General features: G+C 42.7%; 1 protein-coding gene across 2 annotated transcripts; it reads left to right on the forward strand.

Moving 5' to 3' along the window:
* Nucleotides 1-913: 913 nt before the first annotated feature.
* On the forward strand, nt 914-17,365 carry vps37c (VPS37C subunit of ESCRT-I). Of its 2 annotated transcripts, none has more exons than XM_084006377.1 (5): nt 914-1,208; nt 1,796-1,909; nt 6,458-6,629; nt 11,486-11,568; nt 12,284-17,365. In XM_084006377.1, exons 2-5 carry the CDS (start codon nt 1,817-1,819, stop codon nt 13,010-13,012), a joined length of 1,077 nt encoding a protein of 358 aa, XP_083862503.1. In that variant the 5' UTR covers nt 914-1,208; nt 1,796-1,816; the 3' UTR covers nt 13,013-17,365. The 2 variants fall into 2 exon arrangements, with proteins under 2 accessions (XP_083862503.1, XP_083862502.1); XM_084006376.1 differs by lacking the exon at nt 914-1,208 and adding an exon at nt 1,217-1,414.
* Nucleotides 17,366-20,292: the final 2,927 nt, after the last annotated feature.

Consider the following 20,292-nt stretch of genomic DNA (forward strand, 5'->3'; position numbering starts at 1 on the left):
TACAAATGTCTTGCAACATTAAAGTCATGTTTATATTTTGAACAATGTAAACTAGCCACAATAATATTAACCTGTAAACTGGCTAGAAAGTTATTTAAGTCCCAGTCGACAAGTCCGGCGGATCAAAGGCACTCAGATTTTGAATGTTTACAACTCTCACACTCCTCCCCCACCACCATCTACCTCTTTAGCAACCTTGACTGCTGCTGAGGAACTGAGTTTGTAGCGGTTATACTTTATTACATATTATTATGAGCCTGTTGAAATTGTGAATTGTTTCAAAACTTCTCAAATATCCATATACTTTAAATACATTTTTTTTATCCTTTTAAAATATTTTATTTGTTTTCAAATTAAGTAAGAGGTTTGTTGAAAATGATTTAGTCTATCTCTGTGTCATTTGCTGGTTGCCCTGTGAGTGTTTTGGGGCCACAAACACGATCTTGTTTAGGGTAAACAAAGTATATAGGGCCAGCCCTGATTCTAAATGCCGAATCTAAAAGCTATAGATAGCTAATAGATCTGTTATGTTCTAGCTGAGCTTGTCTGTCTGAAAGCCTTTCTTTCCCTAATGTGGACTCGTGGTTCCGAAAGAAACCAGTGTTTGGATCCTCCAGTGAGGCAGAGTGACAGCAGCGGCTCGGACTGGCAGCATAAATGAGACATGACCGTCACATAGGGGTTTCCCTTATATCAGCTGAGAACAGGACCCTACCATTACCCTGCGACACAGCGGACAGCACGGTGACAACGGGCCCGGTCCACGCTAACTACACTAAATGTGTCCAAAAAGCACTATGTATTTTAAACATGTATCATTGTGAATCAGGAGTTCGTTATAGTTCAACTGTTGTTTTAGATTTGTAACTTATTCCATAGACGTACCCCCCCGCCAACCACGGGACATGGATAGATCCTAAAATGGCGGCGGTTTCTGTCAATGTGGAGTGAAACTTTCCAATTTTAGCGAAGCTTTGGTCGTTTTCTAACGCAATTTGTCGACTGAAATCGTCTGTTTGAGAGCGTAAGCGTTGCCGGAACACAGAGGCGCTTGGTGGTGGTCGCCAGGACAAAGCGGCGGCGATTTGGGCTCCGTTTCTGTTCGCCAGATCGCTGGGCTTCCCTCGAAGTTGACGTTGGCTCAGTGCCTGACATTGCGATTATACCGATTGTTGTTGTCATCAGGTTGCTGAACGCGGAACTGTCAGGTGAGACTGGACGTGGCCCAGGATCTAGTTAGTTGGTTAGCTTACCGGTGCGTCGAAAACGACTGCGGCGTTTCGTTCGGTGGATTCCGTCGGTGCTGGTCGGAGACCGCGAGGACGTGTCACGTCACTTGTCGGTTGAAATAAACCGGCGGTGTTGGATGTCGCCGCCAGTCGGTGTCGGGCTGAATCTGGTTGTCTAGCGTCGAGTAAGTGCCAGTTCAGTCAGCCGTGTTCTGGCTTCGCTGTTGCTCCCTGAACAGCTCGTTCTGTTTTGTGGCCTGCAGTCACTTCTCTCGGTAGTGTGACTGGAGTGATACTTTACATGCTAGCTGTACTCTTAAAGTCAACTGTCCGTCCAAATGGGAATATCACTACTAATGACAGCCCACATTAATCACATACCACCGGTTGCTGTTTTATTATGGGAGTGGCTGTAGGTGACATGTGAGACACGTAGTCTTGATGTGTTAACAATGCCCTGATAATTGAATGGTTAATATCTATCTACTCATTTGATACAGACGTTAGGCCTGTCCACTTTATGTTTCCAAACTCCTAACTCTCATTTCCTCGTTTCTCTATGACAGACAACCATCCTGGCAAATCAAATGGAGAAGCTCCAAGACCTGAGCCAATCCGAGCTCCAGGATCTCCTGGACAACCCGGAGAGGGTGGAGTCTATGGCTCTGGAGTCTGACGAGGTAGAAACTCTTTCACTTTCCATTTGGCTTCCATCTTTGAAAGAAAGCAGCTTTTTCAGAGGCTGAACTCTAAAATCAGACTATGGGGATTTGAGTTCTAAGTCCTGGGTGTTTGGTTGGTTAATGACACAAACCACCATCATCAAATATGGCTTTTTTGTGGACAGTGTGGGTGGGGAAGTGGGTAATTTGGTCACCACTGAGGAGACCTGGGGCCGTTCCAGAAAGTAGGTTTTCCTGAAACTCTGAGTTTGTTAACCCTGAGAAGAGGGACACTCTGAGTTTTCCGTTCCAGAAAGAGAGGTAACTCAACCTTTAGGTCAGCATAGTAACTGACTCTGTGAACCTAACCTGCTCGCTGGCAGGTTTGCTTCAACAAACCCTGAGTTTCTCCCTACATGTCTCCGCCTTTTTCCAGAATCTGAACCAACTCTGTAAAAAATTGCCATCCTTTCCTGGTCAACCTAATCGATACGGAAATAAAAGTGATTCTAACAGCTTTACATTGGGAGAGGATTTTGATTACTTAGAAGGAAATTACCGTTTTTCCTACCGATCACATATCTAAACAATAATCTCCGACATTTTCTACATTTCATATCGCGGACATAATGCAGATTCTTTGCAGAGCTCTTAAGATTTTTTTGCGAACGGGAGTTTTCTGAAAAAGGACATTTCTTTATTGAAATAGCTGCTTATATTTACTGTTTAATATGTGAAATATGATTAAAATCATATGCCTTAGTCTACATATTTGTGCAATATTTTAATGCTTAATTTTCAGCTGAAGCCAGTTTCTTTTTGTGCCTGGGGGATTACACCTACATACAAATTGTTATTTGCTCATTGCACTACTTTGAGATTGACGAGAGTCGAACCCCTGTCGCCTGCACCGTAGGCAGCATTGCTAACCATTACACCACAGTGTCGCTCTGCAAAGCTGAAAATAAAGATATATCACCTTTAGACCAATCGACTGTTTCATTCAGTTATACACATTAAGTCGGGCCGGAAATGTCCGCCACGACAACTGTCTCTACTTTGCTGCAGTTACGGTGCTCCGCTTTCTCAGGATGAGCTCGTTTTCTACATAAACACTCAGTAATATCTAATAACGCTCTCCCGGTTGCCATGGTGAATCGTAGTAACGGAGCTCCATTGATGATGGCTTTGTAGAGTCGGCAGTCACGCGCGTAACTCAGAGTTTACATACTCAGAGTTGACTGAACTAATTCAGAACTGCTGTTCTGAAACTGAAAACTCAGAGTTGCCCATCTCAGAGTTCAGGGTTAGGTTCAGAGTTTGTTGAACCTGCTTTCTGGAACGGGCCCCAGACGTAATGTTGGTGGCCAAATGTGAACGTGTAGCTCTGTAGCTATATTACATTATTAGATTAATATAGGTGTCCAGTCCTATAACCACACTGTTCAGGCTGAATATGCACCTCATTGGAACTAAACTGACTTTATTTTTTTTGTCTGCAATATATATTGTGATTATGAAAAAATACAGGAATTTTCACCATACAATGTACTAAATGTACATTTTCAAGTTTAATGCATCAATTTGTTGCACTTTGAGAGGTAAATTAAGAGACTTGATTTATAATCTATGTAGTGTTCTAGTAAAATGTATTCATCAACTCACTGGTTGTATAGATATAAAACATGCACACCCACTGGTTAACAATCACACCGGGGGACCCGGTCCTCCCTGCAGGGAGAGAGTACGAACCAAATGTCCAAAGCTCACGGACAGATCCAAGAGCCACTCTCAACCTGGGCCTTTCCAAGGCGACCTTATATAGCCGTTGTATGTGGATGACCTGGGAAGAGGATCCTCTCACAGTAAACAATATCTGGAGCTCATCCTGAAACTGTGGCGGACTGACCCAGGGTATAGGTCATTAATCACAAATACTAGATTAGTCATGAACATGAGAATCATGGGAGTTTTTTAGCTTGACATGCTTGTGACTTAATTTACCAACATTGCTCATCCTTCCATGTTTCATCCTGCACAATGTTGACACTGAAACAATATACACTATATTGCCCAAAGTATTCACTCGCCCATCCAAATAATATAAATCAGGTGTTCCAATCACTTCCATGGCCACAGGTGTATAAAAGCAAGCACCTAGGCATGCAGACTGTTTCTACAAACATTTATGACAGAATGGGTTACTCTCAGGAGCTCAGTGAAAGACGCGCCGCCCGGAATCCTGCCCGTAAATAGCCAATCAGGCCGGCCGAAAAGTGGGCCCTCATGCCCTCAATGCTGTGTGAAAAGCGCTTTGACCTCACACCAGCACCGGCCAGCACACGGCCACGCGAATCCACAATTACGCACCGCAAACCCGCAGTTCTGCTCCGTCCGGAGAACTGTAAACTCTAAGACGCGGCGCTCGGAATCCTGCCCGTAAATAGGCAATCAAACCCGGCCGAAAAGTCGGCACTCATGCCCTCAAGGCTGTGTGAAACCCGCCTGGAGCTCACACCGACCCCCGGGCAGCGGGCGGCCCCCGTGGATCCGCTCCGGAGAACCGTAAACTCTTAGCACCGACGGGAGTCCAAAAAACCTGTGGACCCAAAATATCGATATTTGCCGTCAGTGTATCGATTATTTATTGCGACAGAGAGCACAACAATATATTGCAATATTGATTTTTCTCCCCACCTCTAAAAGCAAGGTCCATAAAGACATGGATGAGAGAGTTTGGTGTGGATGAACTTGACTGGCCTGCACAGAGTCCTGACCTCAACCCGATAGAACACCTTTGGGATGAATTAGAGCGGAGACTGAGAGCGAGGCCTTCCCTCCAACATCAGTGTGTGACCTCACAAATACACTTCTGGTAGAATGGTCAAAAAGTCCCATAAACACACTTGTTTGTTGTCACTTAAGTTCATATGCAAGTCAAGGCAGGTGAGAGAATACTTTTGGTAATATAGTGTACGTTGCAGCCCGAAATTGAACGTAGACTCCAACTCTGTCATCACCTCACATTTTTGTGTGTTTTTCTGCAGCAGGATGTCAGCTGAACTTAATTTTACTTGCATTGGATTTGTGATGTAAAAAGGTGCTGCCATCACCAAGCAGACACATTAGCATGCAAGCAAGTGACTGCACTGAACAAGCTGTAATCCGAATTTACTGATCTCTTTTTGGTGAGGAGCTGATGTACTATTTGATGTTCTTAATGAGCTGGTTTGGAGTTTCTGAATCTGTGAGCAAAAAGACAAACACTCACCTAAAATTGTTAAATTGAGAGTAAAATGATCATCATATTCATATTAAGCATTTTTCATATTGATAACATGTTTATGTAAACGAATAATTTAAAAAAATAACACATCCACAGAGCTTTTAGAAAGGTGCAGAATCAAAAGTATCACTTCTTGTGAAAAAAGTTTTTGATTGTGAATTAATCATTTAAAAAAATGACAGGTCCAAAATTAATGTTTTGTTTACCTCTGTGTAGATGTGTGACGTGTGGCTGCAGCTTCTAGCAAGGCTTGTGAGCCAATAGAATAACGACGTTGGTCAAGAGTCTTTGGGGTTGCCAGTTAGTGTGAAAAAAACGGAAAAATGGCTGAGTTTGACGTTACATGAATTTTGAAACACCACCGCACAAAGTAACCCAAATGTATAGCTAGTAGGGGTGTGAATCTTTGGCTTCACTTCGATTAGATTAACGATACAGTAGTTGGCGATTCGATTCAAGGACGATTTTTTTTTTTTGTAACGATTCGATTCGATTCTGTAAACCACGATTCGATTCAGTAACTTGTAACCAAAATTCTATATCCATGAAATAAACATGCAATAATGCAAGGGAGACTATCTGTATTCTTCTGAAAGGTGAAAAAATAATATATTTATTCTAGAAAAAAGTAAACCTGCATAATATTTTATGCTGAATACAAAAATGTAATTAAACATTGCTCAGTTATTTTGAACATTATTCAATAGACTACATGCTGGCAGGGGAGAGTGTGTCTTAAATGTATTAAAACATTAATCATAAGTAAGAATCACGATTAATCCGATTAAATGCATTTATATCGATTATTGGTGAAGCCAAAACAATTCATTATATTTATTTATTTTAGCAGATCGATTTAGTAGAATCTATAGGACTGACAATCGATTCATCGATTAATCGAATGAATCGTTACACCTCTAATAGCTAGATGTTGCAAAATTAATTCATGCCACAAAAGATCATCACTTGACAAGACTGAGTCTGTGTGAGTGTCACTCCACTCGATCATGAAAACGCAGGTTGTGCAACGAACTGGCAACCCATTGAGGGTGCATGCGCTTCAAGCAACAGCTGTGTGACGTGAATGCAATGGAAGGGGAAGGGGGAGTGCGAGTGTGACATCTAGTTATTAATGTTATTAATAGCACCTTTAAATAACTCAATGTGGGGGGGGGGTTCACACGTTTGTCCTGCAAAGAATAAAGAAGTAATCCTTGTGCGTTTAGGGTTATCCACAAAAACCGCTGCCACAGTCCGATGCCTGTCTTTGTCCCCTCCAGATCCAGAACATCCAGCTGGAGAGAGAGATGGCGTTGGCATCAAATCGAAGTCTGGCTGAGCAAAACCTGGACATGAAGCCTCGTCTGGAGTCAGAGAAGGAGGTGCTGGTGGAGAGATATTCCCAGCTGGAAGCCATCAGAGAAACCTACAGACAACACTGCTCTCTGAGAGGTAGAATCAAGTCAATCTAGATATGGAGGGATGGAGACCACAGACACACAACTGCCCTGCTTATTATATTCAATTATATTAAATTATATTATATTCAATTATATTATATTATATTATATCATATTATATTATATTATTACAGACAGTCTGAACTGACTGCTGGTTGTTGCAAATAGATGATTTGACAAAAGTGGTTTCATGTTTCGGGGCTGCACGATGGTGTAGTGGGTAGCACTGTCGCCTCACAGCAAGAGGGTCGCGGGTTCGATTCGATTCCTTCTGTGTGGAGTTTGCATGTTCTCCCCGTGTAAGCGTGGGTTCTCTCCGGGTTTTCCGGCTTCCTCCCACAGTCCAAAGACATGCAGGATGGGGATAGGTTCATTGATGACTCTAAAATTGCCCGTAGGTGTGAATATGAGTGTGAATGGTTGTCTGTCTCTACATGTCCCTGTAGTAGACTGGTGTCCTGTCCAGGATGTACCCTGCCTTCGCCCAATGACAGCTGGGATCGGCTCCACCCCCCGCGACCCTGAATACAGGATAAGCGGTAGACGATGGATGGATGGATGGATGGATGGATGGATGGATGGGTTTCGTGTTTCTGAGCATCAGAAACCTAATTTTACTGCAGCTGGGTTCAACAAAATCTGATCGGTTGGCCCTGCTGCGTTTAGAATGACTTTAGATGATATATTCCTCACAGTAACTTTAAATAAAAGTATCCATAATCAGAAAATGTAGTTTAAGTATTAAAAGTATAAAAATTATTATTAAATTATAAAAAAAAAAAGATTATTATTACTGCATAAACATAACATCAGGATTTTACTGTTGTAATTGGTTGAAATAGTTATCAGTTTTTAAATAAATAAAAACGCAGTAACAAGCCTGAACGTAGTGATGACCAGCATGTGATGCATATCTAGACGTAAACGGCAGAAAACATTTATAAATCGCTTTAAAGCTGAATATATAATCCTCCATTCAAAATCTTACTTTAGAACAGTATGTAAGTATATAATCAAAAAAATAGTTAAAGTAAGTAAAAGCATTCACTACGTCGACACATGGGCCTTTTGGTTGTTGCATTATACTGAAATATAATATATGATTATTATTGATGCAACATGTACAAAGCATTTTAATGTTGTAGTCAGCTGCAGTAGAGCTAATTCTACTACTGTTTATACTGTAAAACAAAGCATTGTATTTCATATACTCAAAACTGTTTCACCCATGGACAAACAACATGACAAAGTTGGTAGAACTGATAGTACTACCTAGGGGTGGGACGATACAGATAACTCACGATTCGATACTGTGACAATATTTGGCCCACGATAATGATAATATCACGATACACGATATCTGCAATATTCGATATATTGCAAGAAATTTCATCAACGATATATCATGATGTGTGACTGAAAAAGAAAAAATATGCATAAAAAGGAAATGTCTTATGCATTTATTCCAAAACTTCGTACAATGTACAAATGAATAAACACTGTCCAGCTGGACACATTAAAGTGCATGAACATTAATAACATGTCTTATGTAAACCAGGACAGTGCTTTCTGATACTGAAAAGTCAGTAGCATTTATGTAAACATGTTCACCCATCCAGTACCTGGGAAGTGGGGCCTCATGCCCTCAGAGCTGGGTGAAAACCGCTTGGAGTTCACAGCAACACTGGGCAGCACACGGCTCCGCGGATCCACACATGCGGACCCTCTGGCGGACGGTAAACTCTAAGACGCGCCGCCCGGAATCCTGCCCATAAATAGGCAATCAAACCCGGCCGAAAAGTCGGCACTCATGCCCTCAAGGCTGTGTGAAACCCGTCTGGAGCTCACACCGACCCCCGGGCAGCGGGCGGCCCCCGTGGATCCGCTCCGGAGAACCGTAAACTCTTAGATGCACCGACGGGAGTCCAAAAAACCTGTGGACCCAAAATATCGATATTTGCTGTCAGTGTATCGATTATTTATTGCGACAGAGAGCACAACAATATATTGCAATATTGATTTTTTCCCCCACCTCTAGTACTACCAGTGGAAACGTTATTCTGAACGCCTGATGTAGCCTCGTATTTAAGAATATAAAGTAGTTAAAATGAGCTGCAACAGTGATGAATACTTAAAAAATGATAATCCACTATACATATCCAAGTTTATTATTCGTTATTTTCCATTCTTTATATGTCCCACAATGTAGATATGTATAGTATTACAGCAGCAAAGAGGATAATACAAAAGGCAAAACTGAACAAATATAATGCATAAGTAACAGTAAAGATATAATCAATAACTTAACGGTAAAAAGCTGAACATAAAAACATTATACTGGACAGACTGAGTGATTGAGTTTATATTGTTGCATATGAACTAGGATGTATGAAATGTTGATGTGCACAAAATATTGATATTGCTCAGTGGTGTACATGATATTGTTATTGTACATGAATGAATGAGTGAATCATTGGTTAGTTTTTGTGTGTGTAGTCTACTGGGAGCAGAAGTCTCACTTTCTCAGCCCAACTTGAGCCAATCAGTAGTGATGTCCAAATGAAGCTTCGTGAAGCATTTTCTTTATTTTCTGAGCCCAATAGATGGCGCTCTCTGTTCAACAAAGGGTTGAAAGCAATGGAAATATATCGGCCTTCAACCCTTTGTTGAACAGAGAGCGCCATCTATTGGGCTCAGAAAATAAAGAAAATTTTTTTAGGTTTCTGTCTCCAGACAGCATGAACCATGACACAGTGTTGGCTGACGAGAACAAATTCTCCATTTGTCTCCATTTGCGACCTCTTCTTCTACTGTGTTTACTGGTGGATTGCAGCCAAGAGAGCGTACAGCACCACCTTCTGACCAAACCACACTGCAGCTCAGTTTATTGACTCCCAACCAAAACATGAGTTATTCATGTTTCCATTTTTACATGTAAACACCTTACCCTGGTGAGAGGTTTATATTACTACGGGTGCAGTAACGTTCTCTGAAATACAAAAGATAAAATCACAGAATAAAAATATGAAAATAACAAATATTATATCCTCAAATTGTCCTTCCTTCAAATACACCTTTTAGAAAAAATAATACTAACATAGTGATAACATATGTTTAAACAGAGATTGCCATATAAATTAAACATCATTGATCATATTTTATCAAACCGTGTGACCAACTCTGGTTTCGAAACCACTGGGTCCAACTTGGGCCCCAGAGCCTGCAGTATTTGGGCGTGTTTGAGGGTCAACAGGTTCTGGTGCTGTAGCTCTCTATTGGCTTGGTTTGGCTCATTAGAGTTTGAGTTCAGTGAGTGTCTGTTGTCACTCTTTATATTCTCATCCTCCTCCACTTCACTCCTCCATCTGAGTTTGCTCCTGATACATCCGTAGATGCCATGTCACTGTTTTGCATGATCCATTCACATCTCCTGGTTGCAGAATATTACTTGGAGGTACTTGGCCATCGTAAAATCCACCAGAAGACAAAACATCCTCTTGTTCCACATCCAAAGGCAGAAAGTTGGCAAGCATGATGAGGTTTCGATGGACCATTTTCTCCACGTCACTGCCGAGTATCTTCATGCAGCACTCAGGGAGCTTGGGATCCTTCCAAATGACCTGACAGGGGTCACATTCCCATCGGTCAGCCAGTCTCATTTTACCTCGCTCTGTCTTATTTGACCAGAGTACTTAGTTTCCCACAGACACACGAGCACCTTTGACCTTTTTGTCAAACTGCTGTTTTTGATGTGATTGCTGTCTTGTCTCTTGTGTGTTGTTCGGCACCTTCCATCGACTCTCAGGTCATGCTTCAGTTTGGTGACATAGGCATTATAATCAACCACTCTCTCATCTCTCAGCTGACTCAGACATGACATCCACTGGGCGATCCTTCTGAACAGACAGAGATAGACGGAGGTGGAGGTGTGGAGGTGGGCGTGGTGCAGCACCTGGCTTCAGGATGGAGAGAGCTGTGTGGAAGCAGGTCACGGGAGCCGCGTCAGCTGATCCATGCAGCTGCCGGTGATCTGGGTGACTGAATGATTAACGATGCGATATGTTCCAAAGTAGGCAGCCGCATGGTGGGAGAGATAGTGTTGTGTGTGTCTGAAAACGTGTAAAATAAAAAGAACTATAGTGAACAACCTGTGTGATGGTGATCCCTTGAGCTGTGAGAACCTGGTGGCAACGGTGTACCTCACAGCTAGGAGTGTGTCAGGTTGTGGATCATATGAGGCCACTTTTTTTTCTCATGAGGGAGCTCCAAGCATGCTGCCAAGAGTGCTGTTGAAGCGCTCCACACTTCTGTTTTCAGCAGGAGGATGGAGGAGGTCACGGATGAGCCGAGACTCAAAGTTGGTCCCACGATCTGAATGAATCCGAACTGGGAAGCCAAACACACAAAAGAAATCATTCCACAACCGCTTGGCCACCTGATTTGCAATTTGTTTTGCATCGGGGAATGCATGAGCAAGGCGTGTGAAATGATCTGTGAGCTGTTTGTTGAGGTCTCAGCCTTCCAAAAGTCTATGCACACCAACTCAAGTGGAGCATTCAAGAGGGTTCAGGTTATAAATATATACATGTTTATTATGCATCTATAAAGTATATATCGTCAGTTTATGATAGCTTGACTGCTTTTAGGTACCAACTTATCTTAAACTATCGTGTGATTTTGAATCCAGCCCTCAAGGCTTTGATGGTTTTGGTTTCCATTGACTGTTGTTTCGTCATTTTGTTCTGAACAAATGATACAATCATTAAAGATTTTCAACGTTATCATCAAATGTTTAGCGTTCCCTTCATTTTGGTGAGCAGTGTATTTGTCTCTCTCCCCTGTCTTCAGATGGGATGGTGGGTCAGGTCTCTCCAGAGGCCTTGTTCTCCAGACTACAGACAGAAGGCAGCAAAACGGAGGCAGAGTCAGAGGTCAGAGCTGTTAAACATATAAACACAAACACACACACACACACACACACTCATGATGTGAATGGTGTATGTTGTAGATATCAGGGTTTCCTACACAATTACATCCTACAACACTTAAACAATGAAGTCTTGTGTAGCAGGTTATGCATCACTAAAAAGGTGTTTGGCTTAGTGGTACGTTTCTTAGTGGTTGGCAGTGTGTAAACAAAATTTCCCAAAGGTATTTTATCTCTGGTCATGATGATCATGATGTTCACTGTAGAAATACAGCATTCATGTATTGGACTGATTCCATTCAAATAAAGTCATTTATTGGAATGGAAATACAAGGCAAATTCAAAACAAATCCAACAGCCCAAACATGACACATGAAGCCAAAAACAAATACATTGCAAAGTCAGAAAACACACAAACGGCACCAGCTACCAAAATCCGTAGCACATTCATAATGTGATAAAAACGGTATATGTCTGTTGTTTTGGATTGGTTTTCAAGCTGTAGAACTTTTCTTTTATTGGAAGTGTTGTGAGCTGTTGCATTATTGCAATACTGCACTTTGGACAAGCCGGCCTCAGGTTGCCAAGCAACATGTTCACGTTTATTCATTTTTTAATTCTTTATAATGGGAGTGCTGCATATTTACACGATGCTACTAACACCATCCGTGTGTATTCTGCACTGAGCACTGCACGTTTTGTCTTCTGCCCGTCTGCAGGCTCTAGCTGATGAGTTTCTGGAGGGCTCTCTGCCGTTGGACTCCTTTCTTGATCGTTTCCTGTCCCTGCGCTCCCTCGCTCACAAAAGACGGGTGCGGATAGAGAAACTCCAGGAGATCCTCCGACAGAGGAGTGGGGAAAATCCCAATGCCATGACATCATCAGCAGGTGTTAGCCAAGACCCCGCTGCCACGGCATCACCGTGGAATCAACAGACGACAACACCGACGACGAGAAATAATCAGCAGCCAAACTCCACACCTCAGTCCTCCAGCTACCAAAATGCCTCTCAGCCAGCCTCCTCGTCTGCAGGGGCCTCCTCCGGTCTCCCCTACAGCCCGTACCCCATCTCCACTCCCCACCCTCTCCCGACGGTGGCAGCAGGCTCAGTCCCGGCCAACCCCCCATCCCAGTTTCCTCCGTACCCAGGTTCCAGCTCACCTTTCACCCCAGCAGGGAGCTACTCGGGCCCCAGGCCTGCCTTCGGGCCTCCAGCCCCTGTCGCCTGCCCTTACCCAGCCCAGCTCTCCTTCCCCGCCCCACACCCGGGCTCAGCTTTCGGCCAGTACACCCCCAGCCACCCTCAGAGTGGCCCCGCCCCCTATCCTGCCTCCTACAGCTACGGTGGCTACAGCTACCCAGCCGGGCCGGCACACTCCAGTTCTCAGTCGCCAACAGGGAGACCCATGTACAGACCAGGATACGGAGTCCCACAGCCGTACTCATGAAAGTCTCAATCCTCCTCCTGTTTCTTTCTCCCCTCCCGCCTGCTGAGGTCTCCCACTTTACTTCTCTTTGTTGCACTACTTCTCTAAATATCAGTCTGTTGATCTTTGTTCCCATTTCATCCTCCAACCCACCGACTAGTCTCAGGTTGTTGTGTTAAAACACTCTTCATACACTCGTCCTCCATCACGCCTCCCTCTGCTCTTCCATCTCCTGTGTGTGTGTGTGTGTGTGTGTGTGTGTGTGTGTGTGTGTGTGTGTGTGTGTGTGTGTGTGTGTGTGTGTGTGTGTGTGTGTGTGTGTGTGTGTGTGTGTGTGTGTGTGTGTGTGTGTGTGTGTGTGTGTGTGTGTGTGTGTGTTGCTGTTTGGCAATCAAAAATTCTTCTAAACACACAAGTGCACTCCACCTTCTTACATATACATGTGTTTGTAACATCACGCCAGTGTCCAGTCGCTGTCCGCTTCACATCAAAAGATTGAGTTTCATGACCCTCGGGCTCATAACCTGGAATTAAACTGGCAGAGTTGATGGCTGTCACTGAATCTGGCTCTTCTTGTCAAGTCAATATGAGAAGCACATCCTCATCAGTAGCTGCTTCATCTATCGGCTCTTCCAGACACTTACCTACTCCAAATGTGTTAGGTGAATATTTATTATGCATTATTATTATTAGTAGTATATCACATGTAGACAGAGGAACCACCAGTAACTCCACTCAACCTTTATTCTCTTCAACCAAAGGATGCTTTGTTCTTCTTTTAATTTAATGTTGTAAGTCAGCCTTGGTTGTTTGCCGTGCTTCCAGTTATGTGACGCAACAAAAAAAGGATCAAACATGCTTGACTTCCTGTTGGGACACGGCGAGGCATCCCAGATGTAACGTCCGTTGTCGTCTAATTTGACTCATGACACGGTGTGAAACGTTTGCTTGTCGTTCTGGTTCTGATCTGAAGCGACAGGCTGTCGGGGAGAATCCGGATGATATCGTGGAGTCTGAACCAGCGATTAGAGGCGAGCCAACTAACGGTAGTGCACCAAGCTTCTTTCTCCGTTCTCCTGCTGTTTGTTCTCAGAGTTGTTGTAACTGAATAGGACGAAACCGTTTTTAGTGCAGGAGAGGGAACTAATGTTAACAAGTGCTACATATCAGCCCGGTGCTTTGAGAGCTCCCCAGCAGCCCTTGCAACAGTTTGGAAAAGGCCCACAGCCTCTTTTAAACCACGCCTACTGTTCTTCATTGGTTTCCCACAGTTAATTCTAGCTCTACATTCAAATCGCAGGAATAGGACACTGTTTTTAAAGATGATAGGTATGCGGTTGGCTTCATAACCTCTCCTTCCTGTGTACAGATCTCCATTCCTAGACCCTAGAACAAAGATGTAGCGTGGACCGGCATTTTCAGTCTTTGCTAGCATATCTGAAATGTGTCTTTTCACGTACTGTATGTAACTTATTCTGCGACAATGACAAACTGCCAGGAAGACGAGGCAGGAAGGGAGTACCACCAGCTGTTTGCCAAATGTGTCAAATTTGCTTCATCATATGTTAGCTAGCTAATGAGAGAGACTGTCCAACTAGGCCAACGGGAGTTTTGCTGTATTTTGATCATTCTTACCCAGCGACCACATCTAGAGCTTTCGAATAATGGAAACAATTTGGTAGGGGGCACGCTGGATAAGATGTCTCTAGGATCCTGCACTCTGAGGAGATCCACCAAACCTGCAGTCAGTCGGCTGGTCAAAAGTGCCACTCCGTCTGTGGAGGAAGGCAAAGCAGCAATGTTGAGTGGGCAACACATGCTCATGATTGGAGGAGAGCATCTTGAACAACTTGAATCAATACATTCACACAGCTGCTGCTTTAACACATCTGTGATCGAATAATAAACTGGATAATTCAAATAGTATTAACAGCAGAAACAAGCTGAAGCCAACATGTGTCGTCTGCTTGTTTTTTTTATTTCTCTGGGTAGAAACGGCTGGCTTAGAGCTGCTGATGGTATCGTCATCTCATAGGAGGCCATGTCAACCCTCCCTTATACTTCTCATACTGCGCTCCGTGACTTTTTCCTTACATATCAGGCAACATCCATCTGTCTTGTGTCCGTGTTCCCAGTCCAGCTTTATTTTCTGCTTGGAAAACCACATCTTTGCTGTTTGTGGCAAAACAAAGTAAGCGACGGCCCCGAGTGCTTCTTTGGAAAACGCCGCAGTCAAGGCTCCAAGGCCACGACCTCTGACCTTTGCAAACAACTATTGTGCAAACAAAATACATTTTATTTACTTTTTTTAAACATATATTTTGATTTTTATTACAAGGGGTGGTTTAAATTGATATTAAACAAGTATAAAATAATGGGCCGGAATCGTGGGCCGGAAGGAGAGCGGGGATGGGCCGGATGTGGCCCGCGGGCCGCCAGTTTGAGACCCCTGCTCTAAGGTCACACCATCACTGCTCTACACAAAGCAGCACTATGCAAACATGGAAATACAAACATGAGCTCAAGATTCAGCTGTGAGACTCTGCTTCGAGAATAAATGCAGGCCACGTAACCAGCCTAGCGCATCACCTTTAACGTTGCGTTTCACTTATAAAAGGTTGCCGTACGTTTGCACCATGTGTTGTACAAAACAGTCAAGTAGCATAGCTAGCATTACCCGAAGACATTAACGGTGAGCGGTCTTCTGTTTGTATTGAGTGGTGTTGCTACTCTCATGTATATTGTGCTTAATTTAGTTAAATCTGGTTAATGACAGCCTCCACCGTATCTCAGCGTGCTATTGGTTGCAGCTGATGTAGTAGGCCGCAGAGTTTGCCTGCTAATTAAACACATTTTATGATTATCAAAATGTGTGCTTAAGAATAAAATAATGTTCACAACTCCCTCAATGGGATCATTATTTTCTAAAAACAAATCTCAATAAATTCCAACTCTTTCTGAAGTCTTAAAGCGGTTTTCACATTTTCGGTGGGTTGCAGCTTGTTGAGGAGGCCTGCTAATGGAAACAAACACATCTCCATGGTAAAGATGAAGTCTATATAGTTTGATGGAGGTTTGGGGTGAGTTGGGATGATGTAGTCTCATAGCAACAGCCTGACTGGAGGCGATGAGACCTGCTGGGTTACGTTCAACCAAACATAGTTTCACTTCTTTGTTCACACTATGTCTCTGTCATCTCATCCCATACTCCTCTGTCTCTCCTCCTCTCTGCTTGTTGAATATGAACTGATGCTTGACAATGATAACCAGAAGAAAATATTTTTTTCCCTATGAATTCAAACTATCTGTCATATTGTGGTGGGTATAGTCTAATAGAGTGAAAATTTAAAGGTTGGAGATCTGTTCTGTGTCACTTCAAATAATATCAATAAAATATTAATAAAGGTCATTAATTAGAGGAACACACCACCTCTCTTAATTTGGAATCAAAGTATGAACTTGTTACCTATCCATGTAACGTTTCATCAAACTAATCATATTTTATATATATCTTCAGTGAAGAATTAGAGGGAATTCAGGGAACTCTAACAATGTCAGGAAGTGAGTCTTTAAGAGTAAGTTTTTTTTTTTTCAAACTTAAGAATGTGAAAAAGTATGTAACGTGCAGGTGGAGAGAAATGTCCAATCACATCTATCATTGACTCATTTTCTATTACCAGTGTATCATCACAATCACAGGCCTTTTCTCTCTTTACTGTGAACTTGAAATTAAACCATCAGAACATTATCAAATCTGGTCAATCAGTGTTATTGACTAATGATCTGCTGATAGTGTGAATGTGCTTTCCTACACTGTGACAAAAGTGTGTGGATGAAGCATTGAGGAGCATTTAGGAGCTGCTAGTTAGCCAGCTAGCTTGCTTGCTCATTCTGTGCTACAGTTACAGAATAGAAAAAGCACCACAGCTGCTGGGCTTGGTCTTCAGTCCTTAACATGTAGCTGGACTTCAATGTTTTGAACTTAGCTTTCATGGCAGCCCTTTCCATTAGACCATGGTAATCGCTAATGCTAATCACTAGCCCTAATGCTAATCACTAGCCCTAATGCTAATCATCATGCTGTCACCCGTTGGTTTGTGGACTATGGTTTTGAAGCCTGAAGTTTGGCATTTTGGCCGTAGCCATCTTGGTTTTTGCAACCAGTGAAGGAAGTGTCCATATTTGGACTGTGGAGGAGTGACGGGTGGATCAGATCAACACAAGCAGCCGAGCGGCATCCTTACTCCATCTGGCTTCTGATGTGAAGCTGTTAACAAAGTCCGCTTCCATTATTCAAGGTAAACTTGACAGCTAAGTGTTAACGTCATCTTAGTAGCTAAATAGTAATGAGGTCAGGACCTGTTGATCATAAAAGCCACACCCTAATGCATCATTTAAGTTTTTTTGTTTTTTTTTACTAAATGGGACCATAATGTGCTAAATGAACATCATGCTGGATTGAAGAAGACTTGAAACTAGAGATTAAGACCATAAACTCATGTTTACAATGTTCACAGAGATAATGATTCAACTGAGACTTGAGAATGCAAGTTTAAGGCACTTGAGCTTTGGCTTCACTTTTCAGAACTTGTCACAAGCTGGTTCCAACCAGGAGCGGGCAGTCCCTGCATATTTATAACACATTATGTAGAATTCAAATACTTTGGACCATAATGTGCTAAATGAACATCATGCTGGATTGAAGAAGACTTGAAACTAGAGATTAAGACCATAAACTCATGTTTACAATGTTCACAGAGATAATGATTCAACTGAGACTTGAGAATGCAAGTTTAAGGCACTTGAGCTTTGGCTTCACTTTTCAGAACTTGTCACAAGCTGGTTCCAACCAGGAGCGGGCAGTCCCTGCATATTTATAACACATTATGTAGAATTCAAATACTTTGGATTTGGACCTGACAACAGTAGTAAATACACAGATACTTTAGTTTTTCAGCTGGAAAAAGTGATTTGGATGTTAAGTTACTCTTTATAACAAGACAACATTGTCACATAAAAACATTAGAAATTCAATTGAGCTGCTTGTTGAAGTGATTGGATTTAATCTGAACTGGTCTCAGCCTCAAAAATACTGTTCTGCTATTAAAAACAAAAACAAGGGAATCATTGAACAGAGAAGAGATCTGATCATAGAATTACAGTTTGACTAGTTTTGTAAAAGCAGCCCGATGTAGATGGTTTGTTTCAGTAGGAGGTCCATTGTATGAACAAGCAGCCAATCAGTGATCACATCAACAGCCTCCGTTCTGTTGATTGACTGAACATCTACAAAACCAGCATTTTTCTCGATCATTATTGATGAGCTGGTTTAGATGTGAAATGTCCACTTATGTTTCTGCCTGGATGTCTGAGTGCCCATGGAGTACGTCTGCAGGACGCCATCGTCCACAGAGCAGCATCAATTTCAGTTATCATATCCCATAGAAAACAAGAGCTCACATCTCTAGTCCTCACAGGTGTTCAGTTCAAAATGCTTGACTCCCGTCATGACAATGATTTCCATTTAATCACATGATTCGATCATTTTAACCACGACTGATATTCTTCCTGTCAGATACATTTACATTTAGGTCATTTAGCAGACGCTTTTGTCAAAAGAAGGAAACAAAGAAAGTGTTAGGTCCTCATCTGAGTAAAGTAGTACCTTAAGAGCAACAGTGCTATGATCAGAGTGCTGAACAGGTGAGTCTTGAGCCTTTTTTGGAAGATGGCAAATGACTCTGCTGTCCTGACATTGGTCAGGAGTTCGTTCCACCACTGAGGACCAGAACAGAGAAGAGTCTGGACTTTGCTGAGCGACATTTGTTTGATTTCAGTGATGGTGGTACCAGCCGGTCAGCTGAAGTAGAGGAGCGAAGTGCTCGCTTCGGGGCATGAGGTTTGACCAGTGTTTGAAGGTAGATGGGTGCCGTTCCATTGATGGCCTTGAAGGCCAGTGCCATCGTCTTGAATTGGATGCGTGCTGCAACAGGGAGCCAGTGGAGGTCACGGAGGAGGGGGGTCACATGGGAGAATTTGGGTAGATTGAAGATAAGGCGTGCTGCAGCGTTCTGGATACGCTGCAATGGTTTACTCGCAGAGGCTGGGAGTCCGGCCAGGAGAGAGTTGCAGTAGTCAAGGTGGGAGATGACCAGTGCTTGGACCAGGAGTTGCGTTGCATCCTTTGTGAGGAAGGTCCGAATCCTGCGGATGTTGTAGAGGGCAAATCTGCAGGATCGGGCCACAGCAGTGATGTTGGGGGTGCAGGATAGTTGGTCATCGAGGATTACACCCAGGTTCCTTGCAGTTGAGGAAGGCAATACTGTGATGCCCTCGACAGTGACCGACAGGTCCATGCGAGGGCAGTCTTTCCCTGGGATGAAGAGGAGTTCGGTTTTATTCAGGTTAAGCTTGAGGTGATGTGCAGTTGTCCAGACAGAGATGTCAGCCAGACAGTCCGAGATGCGAGTTGCAATGTGAGTGTCAGAGGACGGGGGAAAGGAGAGGAACAGCTGGGTGTCATCTGCGTAGATACCATTTCTTTGTGACAGTGATTTTCAGAATAATGAATAACGTGTTTGATCAGAGTAAACTTTTATTTGGAGAGAGCGAAACGTGCAGCTGTAACAATAAAGGCTGATTCGTGGTTCAGTGATGGAGGTCATTCTGCCAGGAGTAGTATTGAGTAGTATTAGATTACCAGCTAAAGGTCGCTATCACCAGTTAACTAATGCTATATATAAAATCATTATAGCTTGTAACTTAGGGCTATAATGGTTAATAAATAATGTCTTCTTAAATGACTTAAATCCATCACTTATTAAACTAATGATTTGAAAAATCAGGTTTCACAATTAAAATATGAGAAATGTCTCAGCTAGTGAAGACCTTAGCAGTGTGTTAATTGGTTATGAGGAAACATCTGTAGAAGCAGTCCAATCAGGAGCTATCAATTATGTAGCATCATAAGCTACATCCTAACCTTTGATAACTTCCAAAAATGACAGTTTGGGACCCAAATAATGTTCATGTATAAAAACGTGTTTATTCATGCAGAAAGAGTCATAAATAATAACTGATCACCATAACTAGCTAGTGTCATTATAGTTTGTGAAATGTAAATCCTACATACATCAGTATCCTGTTAACTCGTGTGTTAGCCAGCTAACACACGAGTTACTACTTACTGATACATATTTAATAACTAATCTTTTCATAACTAGTTTGTCTTCATTTAGAAACATCTAAGAGCAGCTGGTGTTCAGCAGGACTGTCTTCTCATAATCGTTAACGTTCTTGGC

Source organism: Eutrigla gurnardus (assembly GCF_963514095.1).
Source record: "Eutrigla gurnardus genome assembly, chromosome: 3".
NCBI classification, from domain to species: domain Eukaryota; kingdom Metazoa; phylum Chordata; class Actinopteri; order Perciformes; family Triglidae; genus Eutrigla; species Eutrigla gurnardus.

Excerpts from the sequence above, each read along its gene's own strand:
- vps37c (XM_084006377.1), top strand. The coding sequence starts at position 1,817 with ATGGAGAAGCTCCAAGACCTGAGCCAATCCGAGCTCCAGGATCTCCTG. Across the intron at positions 1,910-6,457 it reads TGGCTCTGGAGTCTGACGAG|ATCCAGAACATCCAGCTGGA; the intron begins GTAGAAACTCTT and ends TGTCCCCTCCAG. Across the intron at positions 6,630-11,485 it reads ACAACACTGCTCTCTGAGAG|ATGGGATGGTGGGTCAGGTC; the intron begins GTAGAATCAAGT and ends CCCTGTCTTCAG.